At 38.9% G+C, this 18,807-nt stretch overlaps 1 protein-coding gene across 1 annotated transcript in view; it reads left to right on the forward strand.

The window, feature by feature from the left end:
- The first annotated feature begins 168 nt into the window (after positions 1-168).
- The window catches only part of LOC117661834 (cilia- and flagella-associated protein 337-like), a 55,229-nt gene continuing 36,590 nt past the window's right edge, over positions 169-18,807 (forward strand). Inside the window, exons 1-5 of the mRNA XM_034411025.3 lie at positions 169-373; positions 7,831-8,110; positions 8,927-8,980; positions 18,112-18,195; positions 18,424-18,489. Of these exons, the coding sequence (XP_034266916.2) occupies positions 306-373; positions 7,831-8,110; positions 8,927-8,980; positions 18,112-18,195; positions 18,424-18,489 (552 nt within the window). The 5' untranslated portion in view covers positions 169-305. The remainder of the gene's footprint in view (positions 374-7,830; positions 8,111-8,926; positions 8,981-18,111; positions 18,196-18,423; positions 18,490-18,807) is intronic.

The following is an 18,807-nucleotide window of genomic DNA, read 5'->3' on the forward strand; positions in this document are numbered from 1 at the left end:
TATATTGTACCTGACTATTTGCTGTAGTTCTTCTTGAAACTTGTCATAACTTTGAGAAACGTGTGTTCTGAAATACATGTGACAACTCCACCAGTAGCTAGGACTATTCCCAGACTTCTCCTCCTTTGAAGTTTGGGGACTTAAGGGAGGTGCAAAGATTGCAGTAACCTGAGCATTGCAGACAGACCTAACAGCAGGTTCCAGGCTCCTGAATAAAAGTAAGCACAAGCTGTTGCCTTATGAACGAAAAACAAATCCAAGATTTCAGCCACTGGAATTAGGAAGACAACGATTCAGATTCCATAATGCCTCTGAGGAAAAAAGTGCGACCAAGTTCTGCTTCTGGGAAGTTAGAGACCTCCACGCTGACCAGGTAAGGGGCAATAACAGAAAGGAAGATGTTACATCTCTATACATTAAACAGAAACACATTGCTGCCTTTATTTTTTTTTTCTTTCAACACGAAACAAGATTTAGTTGCAGCTGCCAAAGGCAGTCATGTTTGGAAAGCTTTTGTGGTTGTCAAGGAACCCAAGCTGTTGGAGTTTAGCGTTTGTTTTTCTCCTTGTGTAGGAATTATAATTGTCTATGCTTGGCACTACGGCTTCTTTTACTTAGCAATGATTCCTCCTCAATTCTATCTCATCAGGAGTTCAGTATGCACAGTTGACCTGTGGTTTTAGCTTCAGTGAAAAGTGTGAACATTTCTTAGGATGGTCTGCTAGCTCTTTTTTTTTTTTTTTTTTAGAAGATGCAGTACATTATAATCACCTTCAGTCCCCTGAGGAGTTTCTGATGGCATAACCTAAGGCTTACTCTCACAGGAGAAACTTAAGAATAAAGCCACTGTGTTCCTGCAAAAAAAAAAGCATGTTAAATTTCTGGCATGCTGGTGATTAAATTCACAGAGCAGAGGGAATATTTTTAATAACATTTAACATAACTTTTGCAGGATTCCTGCTAAGAGTGCACATCTCAGCAAAAGCACTTTTTGTAAGGAGGGAAAATCTTGTTCTCTTGCGTATTTATCTCAATCAGGAGTGGCATTCTGACTCAGGAATAAGCTGAACCCTTTAAAGAGGTGAGCTGTCACTCACCATTGATCTATCACAATTTTCTAGGACAAGAAAAAAAGCCAGTGATTCAGTCACACAATCTTATCCAGTGGTGGGTTTCAATTTTTTTTACTACCGGTTCTGTGAGTGTGGCTTGGTAGGCGTGGCATGGCTTAGTGGGCGTGGTTTAGTGGGCATGGCATGGGAGGGATACTGTAAAATCTCCATTCCCACCCCACTCCAGGGGAAGCTTACTGCAAAATCCCCATTTCCTCCCAATCAGCTGGGACTCAGAAGGCAGAGAATAGATGGGGGCGGGGCCAGTCAGAATTTTTACTACCAGTTCTCCGAACTACTCAAAATTTCCACTACCGGTTCTCCAGAACTGGTCAGAACCTGCTGAAACTCACCTCTGATCTTATCCATTGACATCTTGCAATACGTGCAACATACTACTATAGCAATAGTACTTAGACTTATATACCACTTCATAGTGCTTTACAGCCCTTTCTAAGTGGTTTACAGAGTTAGCATATTGCCCCCAACCATCTGGGTCCACATTTTACTGACCTCAGAAGGATGGAAGGCTGAGTCAACCTTGAGCCAGTGAGGTTCAAACCAGGGGTGGGTTCTACTTACTTTTACTACCGGTTCGCAACGGGACTGCACACATGCGCAGAAGCTTCCTGACGATGTCCGGGTTGGTGGGCGGAGGTTCCCAACGGTTTTACTACCGGTTCTTGTGAACCAGTCCGAACCAGGGGCAACCCACCACTGGTTCAAACTCCTGACAGTGAGTAGTGAGTTAGCCTGCAATACTGCATTCTAGCCACTGTGCCGCCACTATACGGCCTGGTGGCTCAGCAGACTGATAGCATTATGATTAACACCAGCTGCCTGCAATTACTGTAAGTTCGAATCTCACCAGGCTCAAGGTTGACTCAGCCTTCCATCCTTTCTAAGGTAGGTAAATTGAAGACCCAGTTTGTGGGGGCAATAAGCTGACTTCGTATAAATATACAAAAGTATGAAGGCTATTGCTTAACACATTGTAAGCTGCCCTGAGTCTCCGGAGAAGGGCGGCATATAAATCAAATTAAAAAAAAAAAACCTAGACTATGCTGTCTAATTTTGTTTAGTCATTCATTCTTTTCTTGAAAAGTCTCAGGGTCTCACAAAATTATTCAGAAAATGGGCACAGTTAATGGTTACCTTTAAAAAACTGTGAACTTCACCATTTCATTGATGGAGAAGTTCAGTAATTTTCTAAAACTCTTTTAATTAACACGAGGGCTAAGTGAACATCCCCTGATATTTGAATTATCCTCTGCCTTTCAAAAAGGATAAGCATTTCTCCTTCAAAAACCACCGTGATATGAAGTGTGATGTTACTAATACAATATTTTGTAGAATTTGGCTAAATAATCCATTTTGATGTATACATCTTAAGAGTTGGGCCCATACAATATGCTTAGTCCCAAGGTTACATTAGGTTTCCTCTGCTCTTTTGTATATAAATAAATTACACATTCCTCTTTTCACAGAATTCTACCCCGTGGTTTGTCCAATAAGCTATTCTCAGCCAGAGATGCTCAAGAACCAATAGAAAACAATATATGTAGCTTATATCATGCTCAACTCTATATCATGCTCAACTATGTTAAGTCCAAATATCCAGTGGAGATCATTGAATGGCTTTGAGCCAGGCCTGACAAAGTTGCTTTGATATGGATAAAATGAGACCATCCCCTCTCCAGCCCATCCCAGTTAAGTATCTGCAAGAATAAACAAAACTATTCCCTGACTAGGTGGCTCAGTGGCTAAGACACTGAACTTGTTGATCAGAAAGATTGGCAGTTTGGTGGTTCGAATCCCCTGTGTGAGCAGGGGGTTGGACTAGATGACTTCCAAGGTACCTTCCAACTCTGTTACTGTTATTATATAGAATGATTATATCACATATATGTGAACCACACTTTAGGATTTCATATTCTTGCTAGTGCCGTGACCAGATGTGCTTTAGTTAATCACAGTGAATGAGAACTTTTACTATATGGGCCTTAAAAAAAAAAAGTAAATGACAAACCCTTTGATAGTATTAATAAGAAAAATATACAGATTTATTCATGGCATTCAACTCAAAGGAGATTTTGTCTTTTTAAAATTCTATATAGTCTGGTTTATTGTATTTTCCAGGATATTTGAATAATTAATCTCCAGTAAGGAAATACCACAGAGATATTTTAGCAAAGATCATGTCTTGAGCTTTCCAATTAGCTTAAGTGTAACCAAGCAACATTGAAGAGTAAACAAAACATGAGAACAGTGTTTAAAACTATCACTCACCACAAAGCTCTGGTGTATGTTTATTTTTAGTTTGGCTTTCAGCCAGGTAACTGGCTTGTGTATTTAAAAAGGTTCATCTAAGGCAAGGGTGTCAAACTCGTGGCCCGTAGGCCAGATGCGTCACATGCTGGCCCGGTCCCCCCTGGATTAGTGAAAGGGGGGAAAGTCCTGATACGTCACATGATGCTGCCATGACGACGCAAGTTTGACACCCCTGATCTAAGGCAAAGGTGTCAAACTCAAGGCTCGGGGGCCGAATCCGGCCTGGGGGATGCTTAGAACTGGCCCGCAGGGCTGCCCTGGAAACAGCAAAGGACCGGCCCACGGTGCCTCTTCCAGTGAAAAGAGAGCTCAGGAGGGTTGTGGTGGCCCTCCTGAGCTCCGTTTTCCTGGCAGAGGGTCGCAGGAGGCTGTTGCAGCTGAAAACAGCTTGGGAGCCTGTTTTTGCTGGCAGAGCACTCAGGCCACCATGGGTTCCCCCAACACAAGTGACATCAAGCTGGCCACACTCACCCTAGCTACAACAGCCTGCCTCTCCCCCCGAGGTCAAACACAACCCTGATGCAGCCCTCAGTGAAATCAAGTTTGACACCCCTGATCTAAGGAAACCATAGTCAAAACTAAAGAGAATTCAGCCCATTCCTCTATACATCATTTTATTTGTTGTCATATGTTTAGCCATTAAGAAATGCACATTTCTTCCTTGGAAGCCAGGAAACATATATTCCATCCATTGTGCTCCATTGTTGTCTAGTGGAGGTGGATGTTCTGGAGATGTAGGTTCGCCACAACATTTGGGATGCAATTTGTAGCTCCCCAAAGACTCTGGAGAAATCCTAAGAACCCAAATTACTGGCAAATTATAATTTTCAATTGTAATAGAAGGGGGAAAGTATTAAATTCCCAAGAAGTAGGAGTTCTGACATCCAGGGGCCAATTGGATACCAGTAGATTTATTTAGGATTCAAAGAATAAAAATATTCATAAAGCAAAGAGACCAATAGTTTATTAAAGTAATATAAATTACAGGAGAATGTATACTTAAATATCCTTTCTGCAGTTAAAACTGAAAAACATTTTAGGGGAACCCCTTCTTGGGCCAGCTGGAATATAGAACCTTCCCAGTCATGTCTACACCAAGTGCCAATCCTATTCTGACTTCTCTTGGCTTAAGTACTTTTACATAAATGTAGTAGAGTGATCTGTTTTAGCTCCTGAAGATGTCTGCTCAGGGATGTCTCTTCCTGGAATTCAACAACTCAACTTTTCTTTTGGAAAGTTACTCCTCTATTCAGTAGAGTGATAAGGTTGAGATAAATAGCATAAGTTTAGGACAGAAGGTGCACACGCATCGAGATCAGTACAGTAAATATACACTGCTCAAAAAAATAAAGGGAACACAAGCAGAAGACATCCGAGATCTGAATGAATGCAATAGCCTTATTAAATACTTTGTTCTTTACATACAGTAGTTTATACACTGCTCAGACAACTAAAGGGAACACAAAACTACTGTATGTAACGAACAAAGTATTTAATAAGGCTATTTCATTCATTCAGATTTCGGATGTCTTCTGCTTGTGTTCCCTTTATATTTTTGAGCAGTATATATTTTTATAAAGAAAAAGTAATACAGAGTGCAGAAGCAAACAAGTAGCATAATACTGGATGATAAAGAATAATGTGGAATTTATATAAACCAGGAGAAAAGTGGATCATGGCATTATGATTCCTCACCATTTCGTTTGCATGAAAATTACTATTATTATTAACTTATTTAAAATGTAGCTTAATTATTAAACTATAGCCTAACTAGCTCTATATAATAAAATAGTATCTTATTCTAAATTCTAAACATATACGAATAGAATAGAATAGAATAGAATAGAATAGAACAGAACAGAACAGAACAGAACAGAACAGAACAGAACACAATACAATACAATACAATACAATACAATACAATACAATACAATACAATACAATACAATACAATACAATACAATACAATACAATACAAGAACAGAGTTGGATGGCACAACACCCTGCTCAGGCTGGAAACCCTATACCCGTGATGGCGAACCTATGGCACGCGTGCCACAGGTGTCACACGGAGCCATATCTGTGGGCACACAAGCGTTGCCCTAGCTGAGCTCCAACACGCATGCATGCACCAGCCACCTTATTTTCTGCTCTTCCGGGCCCACTGGATGTCGAGAAATGGGCTATTTCCAACCCCCAGAGGGCCTCCGGGGGGGTCGGGAAGGCAGTTTTTGCCCTCCCCAGGCTCCTAAAAAGCCTCTGGAGCCTGGGGAGGGTGAAAAACAGGCCCACTTTTCCATCACTTGCCAAAAGCTGGGGGAGCGGGGGGGTCACACACATATGTGCGGGGTGCATTGAATTATGGGTGTGGGCACGCCCGCCCGCAAACCCCTCCGCGCTCCCCCCTGTCACTGCCCTATACCATTTCAGAGAAATCATTGTCCAATCTCTTCTTAAAAACTTCCAATGTTGGAGAATTCATAACTTCTGGAGGTAAGTTGTTCCACTAGTTAATTGTTCTAACTGTCAGGAAATTTCTCCTTAGTTCTAAGTTGTTTCTCTCTTTGATTAGTTTCCATCCATTGCCTCTCATCCTGCCCTCAGATGCTTTGGAGAATAACTTTACTCCCTCTTCTTTGTGGCAACCCTTGACATATTGGAAAACTATTATCATGACACCCCTGGTCCTTCTTTTCATTAAAAGAAATATATGATTAATTCAATTTTATTTTACTTAAATCACCATCATTCCATTGCTGGTTGTAATCATGTCTGGAAACATAACTGTCAGAACGCCACTTAAAGATCAAGCATGACCCTTGACATAAAAACATTTCTGTTTACCACACTACCCTGCATATACCCTGTCTTGTGCCCTTGCAAGCTGAAGATCTTTTAGCATATGAGCAGAAGACTCCAGCGTCAGGCAAAAGCCATTACAGAATGGATAAATCCCTTGTCTCTGATCTAAACGCACAAGTTTCTGGGGGGAGATTTCAGGTTAATCCTGCAACAAAAAAGAGCAAGAGCTTTGAAGTATCATAAAAACTAAGAAACATATAACTGCTTTGTTATTTTAACTTAGAATGAAAGAATGATAGAGTTGAAAAAGAGAGTTTAGGTTATGAAGTCCAAACCCGATCAAGTAGGTTTAAGTGGTTGGAGAGTTTGTGGGCAGATGTACTTCAATTGGGATTGGTTGGGGAACACAGCAGAAGAAATTGGGCGAGCCATTTCAGGAAAAGGAAATATTCATGGCTTTGCAGGTATATTTGTCAGATGAGCCTGGTGGCGCAGCAGACTAATAGCCTGTTATTATCATTCAGCTGTCTGCAATTACCGCTAGTTCGAATCTCCCCAGGCTCAAGGTTGACTCAGCCTTCCATCCTTTCTAAGGTAGGTAAATTGAGGACCCAGTTTCTGGGGGCAATAAGCTGACTTTGTATAAATATACAAAAGTATGAAGGCTATTGCTTAACGCATTGTCAGCTGCCCTGAGTCTCCGGAGAAGGGCGGCATATAAATCAAAAAAAAAAAAAAGATAGAATTGGATCACTTGAATCAATCTCAGGTTAGGTTGTTAAGAGTACACAGACCTAATCATCATGCTGTGATCTGCAAGATCAGGGACATGGATCATAAAAGAACCTGTGGTGGTATTGTCCATCTATGGAGTATTCCATCTTCAGAATATTCACCTCATTCCCCCTGTTGAAACTCAGGTAGTCAGCCAAACTGAAGCTCTTTTGTAGAGCTGTTAGTACATAATCAAATGGTTTTGGGATGCTGTGTTGGTTTTTAGGTTATGGATTTAATTTGATTTTTGTGAGTATTCTTGTAAACCACTGAGAATCCATACAGATAAGGGATTTCCAAAACTGTATAGCATATAAATAGATAGACAGAAACTCTTAGATGTTGCTGACATAGAAAGTGTCCATAATGAAGCACCTTCCTTCCTTCCTTCTTCCTCTGTCCTTCTTTCTTGCTTTGTTATCTGCAGCTTTAGTCCAAATTTGAGACAGTCACTTCACCTTTTAATACCTCAGGCACAGTGGTGGGATTCAACCAGTTCGCACCAGAGAACCGGTTGTTAACTTTCTGAGCAGTTTGGAAAACTGGTTGTTGGAAGAAATCATTAGGGCAGAGAACCGGTCGTTAAATTATTTGAATCCCACCACTGTTCAGGCATCTTTATTTGTTAGTAGAATAATTGTAATTTATGGATGAAAAAAAAAACCTGTCTCATTGTGTCAAAGAGAATTAACTCTAACTGCAGTCTGGAATTTTACTTCTTTTGTTTCTATTGTTCCCAAAACTGGTTAATAATGAATGAACAATAATACCATTTCCCTCATGGTCACCTTCTGTTTTTGTGCTTGGACAGCATTCTGAATGAGCTAACAGAGCCGACATTGACAAAAGACTCTCTGTTTGGAAGGGCACAGACTTCGTTTGCAGGCCCCAGATTGCAAACTGCCTCTCCAGTTTCTATTGGCAGCTTTTCAGAAGATCAAAAGAATATTCCCAGACCTCCAGAATGGCTGGTGAGGGAATTGCTGAAACGGCAGCAAAGGAGTCACTCCATTGGACTCATGGAAAACATCTCAGAGAGCGAAAGTATTCATCACCGTGCCGATTCCTCCAGAAGCCACTGGAAAGGCAAAGTATAACACATTCTCTTTGCTGGCTTTAGTAAGGATTTTCCAGAGTAAAAGGCTACGAAGTTAAAAGCTTATTCAAATGTCCTTTGTACAGAGAGCATCTGCTTAGAAGTTGCTTAGAAGTCAGGTGAAAACTGAGACACATATTTTAGGTCATGCTATACATTTTTATCAGATTATTTAGGACTGTAGCACACGTCTCAGTCTCCATGGAGATGCCACAGAATTGGCACTGCAGTCTGTTCAAAACCAACCACTGAAATACGAAGCAAAGATATGGGGACCCATATCTATTTTTCTACTTTAAAATATTATGAGTTTGGGGGTTGGACAGAGACCTGGACCTAACATTCAAGGGTATGAAATATGTTTTGTTGCCTATGTTGCTCTGGTAAGTGCTAATCTGTATATATCCAGCCGAAGGCACATAAATAAAACTATTATAATGAAGGGAAAGTTAATTCACTCTCTGCTAAAACATTTTCTCATATTCTACCTTCTTTTTGGATATATTCAACATTAATGGTGCTTTTTGTTTCTCTAAAACATCTGAAAGCTTAGCTCAGAGGGGCAGAGTTGAACATTTGGGAGTTTATTTATTAAGATTTTGCATTTATATACTGTTTTCATGTATTATTTCTATTTTGTTACTTGCCTTCTAAGAGTGTATATTCTTCCTGATGCTGTAAGGGGACTAAAAGCATTTGTGGCAGATATTAAATATTGACTCAAAACATCAAACTAGAAACTTCTCTCTGAAATTTAGTTGTGTACCATACAATGCTTGCATTAATCCATCCTGCTCTTTGTCTTGGCAAGATTGAACAGCAGATTACACTTGATCAGCTGCAGAAACTATACACAGCCTTTCAGGTACAGTCATCCTATTAAATGATTGGTGTCAAAGTATAGAATGATCTTTGCGTGGAATTTTTGGTGTTGCAGTTGCAACATATCTGGGAGGATCTAAGTTGAGAAGGTTTGTAGATGTTATCCCATTGGAAAACATAGATTAAAGGCATCATTTGATTAAAATTTTTTGTCTAATATAAAATATTTATGCTTTGGGATTGGTTTGATTTTAATGTAAGGTGATCATGAAAGAAAGTATTCATTCTTGAAAAGGTCAGTGTCGAGATGTCAAGCAAGAAATATAATCCTTGCAATATGTGATTGCCTATCTTGGCATAGTACGATGAATGATTATTAATAATTGCTATTTTATTGTTTTAATATTTGCTACAGATGGTGCATACATTACTTAGATTAATTGGGATTGAAGTGTTTCTAAATTTGTAAGTTGCCAAGGATCAGAATTTTTAATCATGTGATCATGGGAATGCTGCAAAGGTCATAAGTGTGAAAAACGGTCATAAGACATTTTTTTCAGTGCCATTGTAATTTTGAATAGTCACTAAATGAACTGTTGTAAGTTGGGGACTACCTGTATTCACTTTGGATGGCATATAACTTTAATAAATAAATATGAAATATTACTCAAAATTGAACTGCGCAAACTGAGGAGTCTAAGCCATGACTAATTTAATAAATTTTGCTTTCAGTCTTGCTCAAATATCACAGAGTGCATTTGCGATAACTCTTTGATCTGTAATGGATGAAATCTCAAAGGGACTTGAACTACTCAAGAAAGCCCAATTGGGTAACACAGAGAAAATAAAATGAAAGAGGAGAAAAATGGCTTTCCCCCCTCCTTTACAACAAAATAGGCTGAAAATGTTCAAACAAATTTAGGACACCTTTTCCTCCAGTCACCTCCCAACTTTTTCCACTGCTCTCAGCTGAGATTTATTGCTGCCTGTCTTATAACAGTGACTCAGTATAACATGACTAAATGAGTTCCTCTTCATGAAAAATGTTCAGGAGTTAATATGCCAATTAATGTTGAAACTGTAGAAATGATTGCAGAGATGAGCAGCAAATATGTTTATGGAGATTTTCAGTCATCTAGATCAGGGGTCTCCAACCTTTTGGACCTCAGGGACCACCAAATTCATAATTTTAAATCCCTTAGACCACTGGGAGGGGAGGCTCAGCCGCCTTTTGGGCCTACCTGTCTGCTTCTGTGATGCCTCCGGGTGGGAGGCCCAAGAGAAAGTGCCTGGTCCAGGTACACAGCCTGTAAATCTCTTTTGTGTTCCTTCTCTCAAGAAGTTTGGTCAATCTGAGTGAAGGAAAACGAAAATGGGCAGACTGACAGTGGCTTGCTGACGTTGGTGGGAAAATCGGTCTGATATTCCAGAGCTACTAGTCACAGGACTGGCCCTTTGATTATCCCGAAGCAGCTCCTCCACCCGGATGCACCGGCCTGCAGGGAGCTGCCACCAGTTGGCAACCACTGATCTAGGTCATGGTTCTCCCAAAGATGCTTTGTTGCAATATTTTCAGGATCAGACTCAATAAGATCAACAAGAGTTAAAGATTTAACTATATATTCTTTTATTTACATTAGGCATTCTATATTCACTGAATATTCACAGATAGAAGCAAGGGAAATGGTGTAGGTAGCTCCTTATATATACAATGGGTGGAGCTATATGTGGGAGTGGTGAATTATGAATACATTAAGAAGTGAAGAATAAGTTAACCCCTGATACCCTGTCTGTACACTATTTACACATTGGAGAATAAGGCATTTATATCTGACAAATCCCCCTCTAAATGCCGATTCGTTATACAACACCAGTTACATTCAGATTCAGGACAATACAAAACATACAACTTAGAGGTTAAGTATTTATGCTGTTTAGAAGGTAAAGGCTTCGTTAATATATCAGCTAATTGTTCTGAAGTGTCGCAATGCACTGCTTTAATAAATCCATCCTGAGATAATTGTCTCACATGTTTAAATTTTATATCTATATGTCTGGATCTTTGTCCAATGGCATCAGATCTAGATATTTCAATGGCTGCTTTATTGTCTTCATGCATAACAAAAGGCAGAGCAGGTTTTTTCCAGACATCTGAAATTAAATCATTAAACCATACAAGATTATTTGCGGCCTTGGATAAACAAACATATTCCGCTTCTGTTGTTGAAGTAGCCACTAGTTCTTGCTTACCAGTGTACCAGTAAACTGGACAGTCATTTAAGAGAAATACATAACCGGATGTGCTTTTTCTGCATGAGGTGTCTCCAGCCCAATCTGCATCTGCATAACACGTAAGCTTTGGTTCTTTAATATCATTAGGTTCTAACATTAAACAAAAGTCTAGTGTACTTTTTAAATATCTTAAAATTCTTTTAACAGCTTCCCAGTGGTACATTGTTGGTTTGCTGACATGCCTAGATAATAAATTGAGTGGTAAAGCGATGTCCGGTCTAGTCCAATTAGATATGTAAAGGAGTGAACCTATGATTGATCTATAGAATGTATTGTCCTTGAACTCGGGAGAGGATTCATCAGAATTCCTTAGAAAGTCAGTTTGCATAGGGGTATCACAAGGTTTGGCATTGTTTAAGTTGCATTTATTTAAAAGATCTATGATCTTATCTCTCTGGGTAAGTTTGAATCCCCTTTTTGTCTTATTAATTTGGACACCAAGGTATTTGTTTACCTTGCCTAAAGATTTCAATGAGAAATGTTCATTTAGTTTAGTTACAAAAGTTTCTCTTCTTTCTTTATGTTTTCCTATGTATAAAATGTCATCCACATAAATCAATACAAATTCAATGTAATCATCACCCCTCTTGACAAAGAAACAATTATCAGCAGTGGTAGCGTTGAAGTCCATGGTCTTAAGTACTTTTACTAAACAATCATACCACCGTTTACCAGATTGTTTTAGCCCGTATAAACTCTTGTTTAACAACCAAGTCTCATTTCTGTTTGTGTATGGACTATGAGGTGCTCTCACGTATATTTCTTTATCTAATTTTGCGTGTAGGTACGCAGTCTGTATGTCATATTGGAATACATCTAGATTGAGTGCTGAAGCTACCACTAGAGCTGTTTTGACACTCTCTGTTCTTACAGTGGGGGAATACGTGTCAGTATAGTCCTCTGGATATTTCTGTGCATAACCCTGTGCAACCAATCTAGCTTTGTATAGAGTATTTCCTCCCTCTAAATTCTTAATTTTATATATCCATCTGGTACCAATAATTGTCTTATCTTTAGGTGCAGATGCAGGTGTAAATACATTTAGTCCTTGTAAACTTTCCATCTCTTTCTTCATTGCTAATTCCCATTTTTCTTTTTCTTCGTGAGGAAGTTTTAACACTTCCTCGTATGTATTGGGTGTTGTTGGTTCACCATTCATGTGCATTACATAATCCTTGTATTTATTTGGCATTTGATTTCTGGTGTTTCTAATGATTTTCTCGGGTTTACTATCGTTATCATGCAAATATCTTGCTTCCTTTTTTGTTAGTGTATCTGTCTTTATTTTGAGTTGGCTATTTGTCCAAGTTTTGGTTTTGTTTTTATATTTGTTGATATTTTGTTTTTCTATAGTCCCTTTCTCATGAGATTTTGTATCTTCATGTTTATTTGGGAATATCTCATTAAGATGTAATTTAGACCAGTTAGCTTGTTCATGGAACACAGCTGTTCTGGAGACTATAAATTTGTTGTTACTATCAATGAATCTGTATCCTTTAGTGCCAGTCTCATATCCCATAAATCTGAGTCTCCTGGACACATTTTCTCCCTTTCTTCTTAATTGTTTAGGTATGTGTACGTCTGCTGTGACTCCAAATATATGCATGTGTGCTAATTTTGGTTTTCTATTATACATCACTTCATATGGTGTCTTATTTATAATGCTGGACCATGTTCTATTTTGTGTGTAATTTGAATAATGTAGGGCTTCTGACCAGAATTGTTTGCTTAAGCCAGCATCTTCCAATGTGCATCTAATCATGGTTTGTAATGTGGAATTTTTTCTCTCTGCAATCCCGTTTTGGAACGGAGAAAATGGACTAGATGTGTAATGTAACATTCCTTTGTCTTTTAACCATTGTGAGAATTCTTTAGACATGAATTCGCATCCTCTGTCTGTCATAATTTGTTTTATTTTGATGTTGTGTTGTGTTTCTATGCGTTTGTAAAATTCTTTAAATTTTTGAAATGTTTCATCTTTGTGTTTTAATGTGTAAACAAATCCATAGCGGCTATAATCGTCCACTATTGTCAGGAAGTAACGTTTCCTATAAGTGATTGATGGAGTTAATGGACCAACTAAGTCCATGTGTACTAAATCAAAAATTTTGTTAGTTGATCTGGTAGATTTTCTTGGCCTGGGACTAGTTTTTAGTTTTGTAGATTTACATACTGAGCATTCCAGATAATTTTCACAATTCTTTATTTTAACACCTTCTGCGTGTTCAGTCATTTTTTGCACTACAGGAAAACTGGCATGTCCTAACTTCCTATGCAATATGTGAGCACACTCATCATGAATTGGTTTACCTATCTTTGGCTTCTTATCGTTGTGTGCATCTGTGTGATCATGAGATATTTTACATTCATCATTGTCACTGTTGCTAACATTCTCATCATCTATTTCAATACAATCTTCCATATTTGAATCAATGTTATGTAACCATTTTTCTTTTGTTATTAGGTAAGGTAGTCCTCCTTTAGTCACCACAGTGCCTACATTTATTTTATTCTTTTCCAAAGTTGCCTTTCCTTTTGAAAAGACAATGTTAATGTCAGAATCTCTGCTTAGTTTTATGGCACTTAATATGTTATGAGGTATTTCAGGTATTAGTAATACCCCCTCTATTTTTCCTAAACCAGGCAAGGTTACATTTCCTCTACCTAATACTTGAACCTTTTCTTGGTTAGCTACCTTAATTACAAATTTATCTTCTGCAAATGAAGACAATATACTTTTGTTATTAGTGGTGTGATTAGTTGCTCCAGAATCAATAAGCCAATTATTGTTCTCACTTTGTTGTGTGTTAGTGTTGTCTTGTTTATTTAATCCATTCAGTGAACCAGACTTTCTATCCTTTGAATTGTCTCTGCCCCCTCTATTCTCTCTGTGATTTGGTGGGCTCCTATATCTATGCCTTTCTATGGAAGGCTGTCTATAATCGTATTTGTTTCTGTATTCTGATCTATATCTTTCTTTTAAGAATTTTGGGCAATCTCTTCTATTGTGTTCCCTGGATCCACAATTATGACATTTAAATGTTCCACTATATTTTTCTTGGAAAGCTACTTTCCTATATGGTTTATGTTCTGTGTGATTGTTAGAACGATTCCTTCTAGAATTATCTTCTGTTATCAATTTGTTAGATAGACTTTCTATGGATAAATACCCTAGATTGATTGTGTCTAAATGTGACATAAAATTGTCCCATGATGGGTCAAGTGAGTTGATAATGACACTTTTCATTGTTTGGTCTGAAATCACCTCCCCCCTCAAATGCAGTTCAGCTCTTATTTTGTTCAAAGATATTAAATGTTCACTTATGGAAACCCCTGGTTTTATCCTAGATGAAAAGAAGTCTTTAGATATCCTTGTGGTGGTGGCTACACTGTCACTGTGAAACAAATTAAACATGCATTGAATAATTTCTGAAACAGTCAAATTTGGCTTAATGCTGTGATACATTGCAGGAGACACACTAGATATTATTAAGAAAAAAGCTCTATGGTGTAAACAATCTATTTTTAGTGTCCAAGGTCTTTTTGGGGGACTAGTGATAAAAAACAGTAAGTTTTCCTTCATAAAGACAACCTGGAGCTGTTGATACCATTCTTGTAAATTAATGCCATCAACCCTTAGTTTTGGGAAGTCACTGGGTAAATTTCCGACATTATTGGGTCCATTACTTACAACCTGAGGTAGTCCGTGGTCTCGTAAATGCAGAAAATTGCAAAACGGCATGGGGATGCTCGCTACGAGTCTGCATGATCTTCTCTCCTGTTCATGTCTTCCCGGATCGTCAGCGTAGTTTCGCGCATGCGCGTTGCCCATTTCTTCTTCGGCGTCGTCGTGGAAGGTTCTCCTCATTGCGGCTTGCTCGCTCTGCTCTTCTTCAGATGAGTCGGTCTCTGGTTCGACTTTGGGGGTTCTGGCGACGGTGGCTGTTCTTCCTCTTCTATTGAAAGCGTTGGTGCTTGCTTCGGTCTGCGGCGTAGGGCGGTATCGGCAGGGCTCTCTGGGTTCCGGCGTCAGCGCTCTAGTAGTCAGGATGGGAGCGGGCAGGTCTTGAGGCATTGGCTTGCTCGTTCGCTTTTTTGGTGTCTTTTTAGTAATTTTCAGTTTTGGCCCAAATGCAGCAAAGAGCGTTTTCATCGCTGATTTTATTTGGTGTTTTGTTGGATCTTCCTCGCTTTCTGGTTCTGATTCTTCTGAGGTGTTTGAATCTTCCTTTTCGTTTTCGTTGTCCGATAATATTTTTCGCGCCAGAAATTTTGAATTGAGCTTGCTGATTGGCTCTTCTTCGTTCATCTTGGAGGCCGGTTGAAACCAAGATGGCCGCCATTCAAATTTTTGCGCGGGATCATCGTTTTTCTTCTTTGTAATGATTTTCTCCGCAGTCATATTACTCACTATTTTTGGATCTTTGGGTTTTTCATTGGTGATGTTTTTCTCTCTCGCTGCTCCGCTGTTCTTTAGCATATCTTGGAGGTTCGCGATGAGGCTTTCATCATTCTTCTGGCTTTTTAATAGTTTTAATATCTCTGACCTGAGTTCGTTATTTTCTATTTCGATTTCCTCCTGGTCATCAATTATTTCTTCGTCTTCAGTGGTGTATTCTTCGGATTCTCTCGAAATTGCATTCGTGGATTCGTTGATTATTTCTTGTTCCGTTTCCATTTCTTTGCTGTAGGCCCTGGTGTTGGGCCTATCTTTCTTAGACATTTTAAAGCTTTTTATTGAGTCAATTAACCATCCTCTGCTACCAGTTTGTTGCAATATTTTCAGGATCAGACTCAATAAGATCAACAAGAGTTAAAGATTTAACTATATATTCTTTTATTTACATTAGGCATTCTATATTCACTGAATATTCACAGATAGAAGCAAGGGAAATGGTGTAGGTAGCTCCTTATATATACAATGGGTGGAGCTATATGTGGGAGTGGTGAATTATGAATACATTAAGAAGTGAAGAATAAGTTAACCCCTGATACCCTGTCTGTACACTATTTACACATTGGAGAATAAGGCATTTATATCTGACATGCTTTTTCAAGAGGCAACTGGACTTTCTGGATTTTCTTTGAAGAGGATCAAAGAGGCCATCTATGTCAAAATTGAACAGCCCTCTCTCAACAGAGGGGGAGGGATATGACATCTCCACCCCTATTTGCACCACTCAGGTGACCCTGATGACACAGATAAACCTCCAGGTGGACTTAACGACTCGCTAAAATAATGGAAATGATCTGCTGTCTGCAAGGAATATAAATCCTTCCATTCCCCACCATCCAGTCAGAGCTGAAAAAGCTTCTTGGATGAGAAGCAATATGTCTTCAAAAGAAAAACCAGAAAGTCCAGTTGCCTCTTGAAAAAGCACCTTTGGGAGCAGCAAAAATGATTAGGGGGAATGGAGGCTAAAATATACAAAGAAAAGTTGCAGGGATTGGGGTATGTCTACTTTAATGAAAAGAAGGACTAGGGGTGATATGATAGCAGTGTTCCAATATCTAAGAGGCTGCCACAAAGAAGAGGGGTTCAATCTATTTTCCAAAGCACCTGACGGCAGGGCAGGAAACAGTGAATGGAAACTAATCAAGGAGAGAAAGAACCTAACATTAAGGAGAAATTTCCTGACAGTGAGAACAATTAATCAGTGGAACAACCTGCCTCTAGAAGTTTTGAGTGCTCCAACACTGGAGGTTTTCTGGACAACCATTTGTCTGAAATGGTATAGGATCTTCTGCTTGAGCAGGGGTTGGACTAGAAGACTTCAAGGTCCCTTCCAATCTGTTATTCTGTTATTAAAATATGTAGAGGCCTTCAGTAAGTAGGTGGAACATTTTCCCCAGTCCTGTGGCAGATAATAGGCTGCCCCCTTTACAGCCAATGCCAAAGCAGAGAGGAAGACTCCAGTGATGGATTAATGGTTAATAATATAATATAACCATTAATCCAGGTGGAAAGAAGGTCCAGGTGAGTGGATGTCTTTTTACCCAGGACCAGAAACAATACAGATCACAAGGACTGTTCTCATCAGGTGGCATGATTTATTGAGTGTGCTGTTGAGGCAGGTCAAAGTATCAATAGAGATAGAAACAAAAATTTGTAACTTTGGTAGAGAAACAGAGTCATCTTTCTATAATGAAAGTGGATCAGAATCCCTCTTGAATTCCTGGGGACTGCTGTATTTGTCAAGTCTCAGCCCAAAGACGACATAGTGAATCCAGTTCTTTATTTGCTTATATCTAATAGACAGAATCTTGCCAGGCTAAAGCTATAAATTTCTAACCTAATTGATATACACTGGGAGATTCTAGGGCGTGGCTACCCTTAATCTTTTCCTTCCTCCCCCATCTAATTCAGAACTACACAGACCAGTGGTGAAATCCAATTTTTTTACTACCAGTTCTGTGGGCATGGCTTGGTGGGCATGGCAGGGGAAGGATATTGCAAAATCTCCATTTCCACCCCACTCTGGGACCGGCCAGAGGTGATATTTGCCAGTTCTCCGAACTACTCAAAATTTCCACTACCGGTTCTCCAGAACCTGCTGGATTTCACCTCTGACACAGACTTTTTTGTCTTGAACCCTTGTTTGGAATGTGCTGCCTTCTCCATGGGAAGTCGCAGTGCTACTGCCAACATTGCCCCACTCCTTCTTCAGCTGTACATTTCTTCACAATATCTGATTTATGATGAAGATAATATTGACATTATGGTACTTTAGTTTAATATTTAACATTGCTCTCATGTTTGAATTATTCGGAAAGAAAGAAAGAAGTGACAGAAGAATTTGAAAACCTAAAAGCTAATATTTTGCCATGTCTACTGCTCTATACCAATGCTTAATAATGTTTTGCTGCTTTATTTGCCTCCAGGGATTGGAAACAAGTGGACATAAATCTGTGGATGTAGAAAGCTTCAAGCACATATTAAAGACATGTGTGGGACCACATAATGCAGTAAGCAAGTAGTTTGAAATTACTTGGGATATTTTAACATTTTATTTTATTTTCTATTTTAGCAAAAGTTATAAGTAAAAGGGGGATGGGAATGGAAAATGCCTTCCTTCCTGCCCTGTTTTTAGGTGCTGCATCAAATTGTGGACTGAGCTCCAACAAAATGTGTCTTGTGAAATTTCAATGCTTTGTTAATGTAAAGATCTTTTGCACATTTTTTTCTCTTTATAGACTGATGAAGAAGTGGAAAAACTGTTCATGAAAATAGACTATTTGGCAACTGGCAACATTCAGTGGGTACATACATATTTTGCTTAATGGAAAATCAGATGAGGTGTAGTCAAGCATTTGGCCACAACAAAATAAGAAAAAAAAAATTTTTAAATGTGAATTAGCAGAAATATTTTTGTGGCAGCATTAGAAAAGTGTTAAATAAATAATCACAAAATGGCAGATGTTTCAGATTTGAAACACAAGTAGCTTAAACGCTTGATCGAAAGTGTTGGAAATAAATGGCGCTACAGTATTTGTGGAGGTACTGAAATTAGTACAAAGGTTTTGTTCCTTCTGAAAATATGTATAGCACCATACTCCATAGGTTAGTTACTTGTCAAA

Source organism: Pantherophis guttatus, chromosome 5 (genome assembly GCF_059756535.1).
Source record: "Pantherophis guttatus breed Tessera chromosome 5, ASM5975653v1, whole genome shotgun sequence".
NCBI lineage: Eukaryota > Metazoa > Chordata > Lepidosauria > Squamata > Colubridae > Pantherophis > Pantherophis guttatus.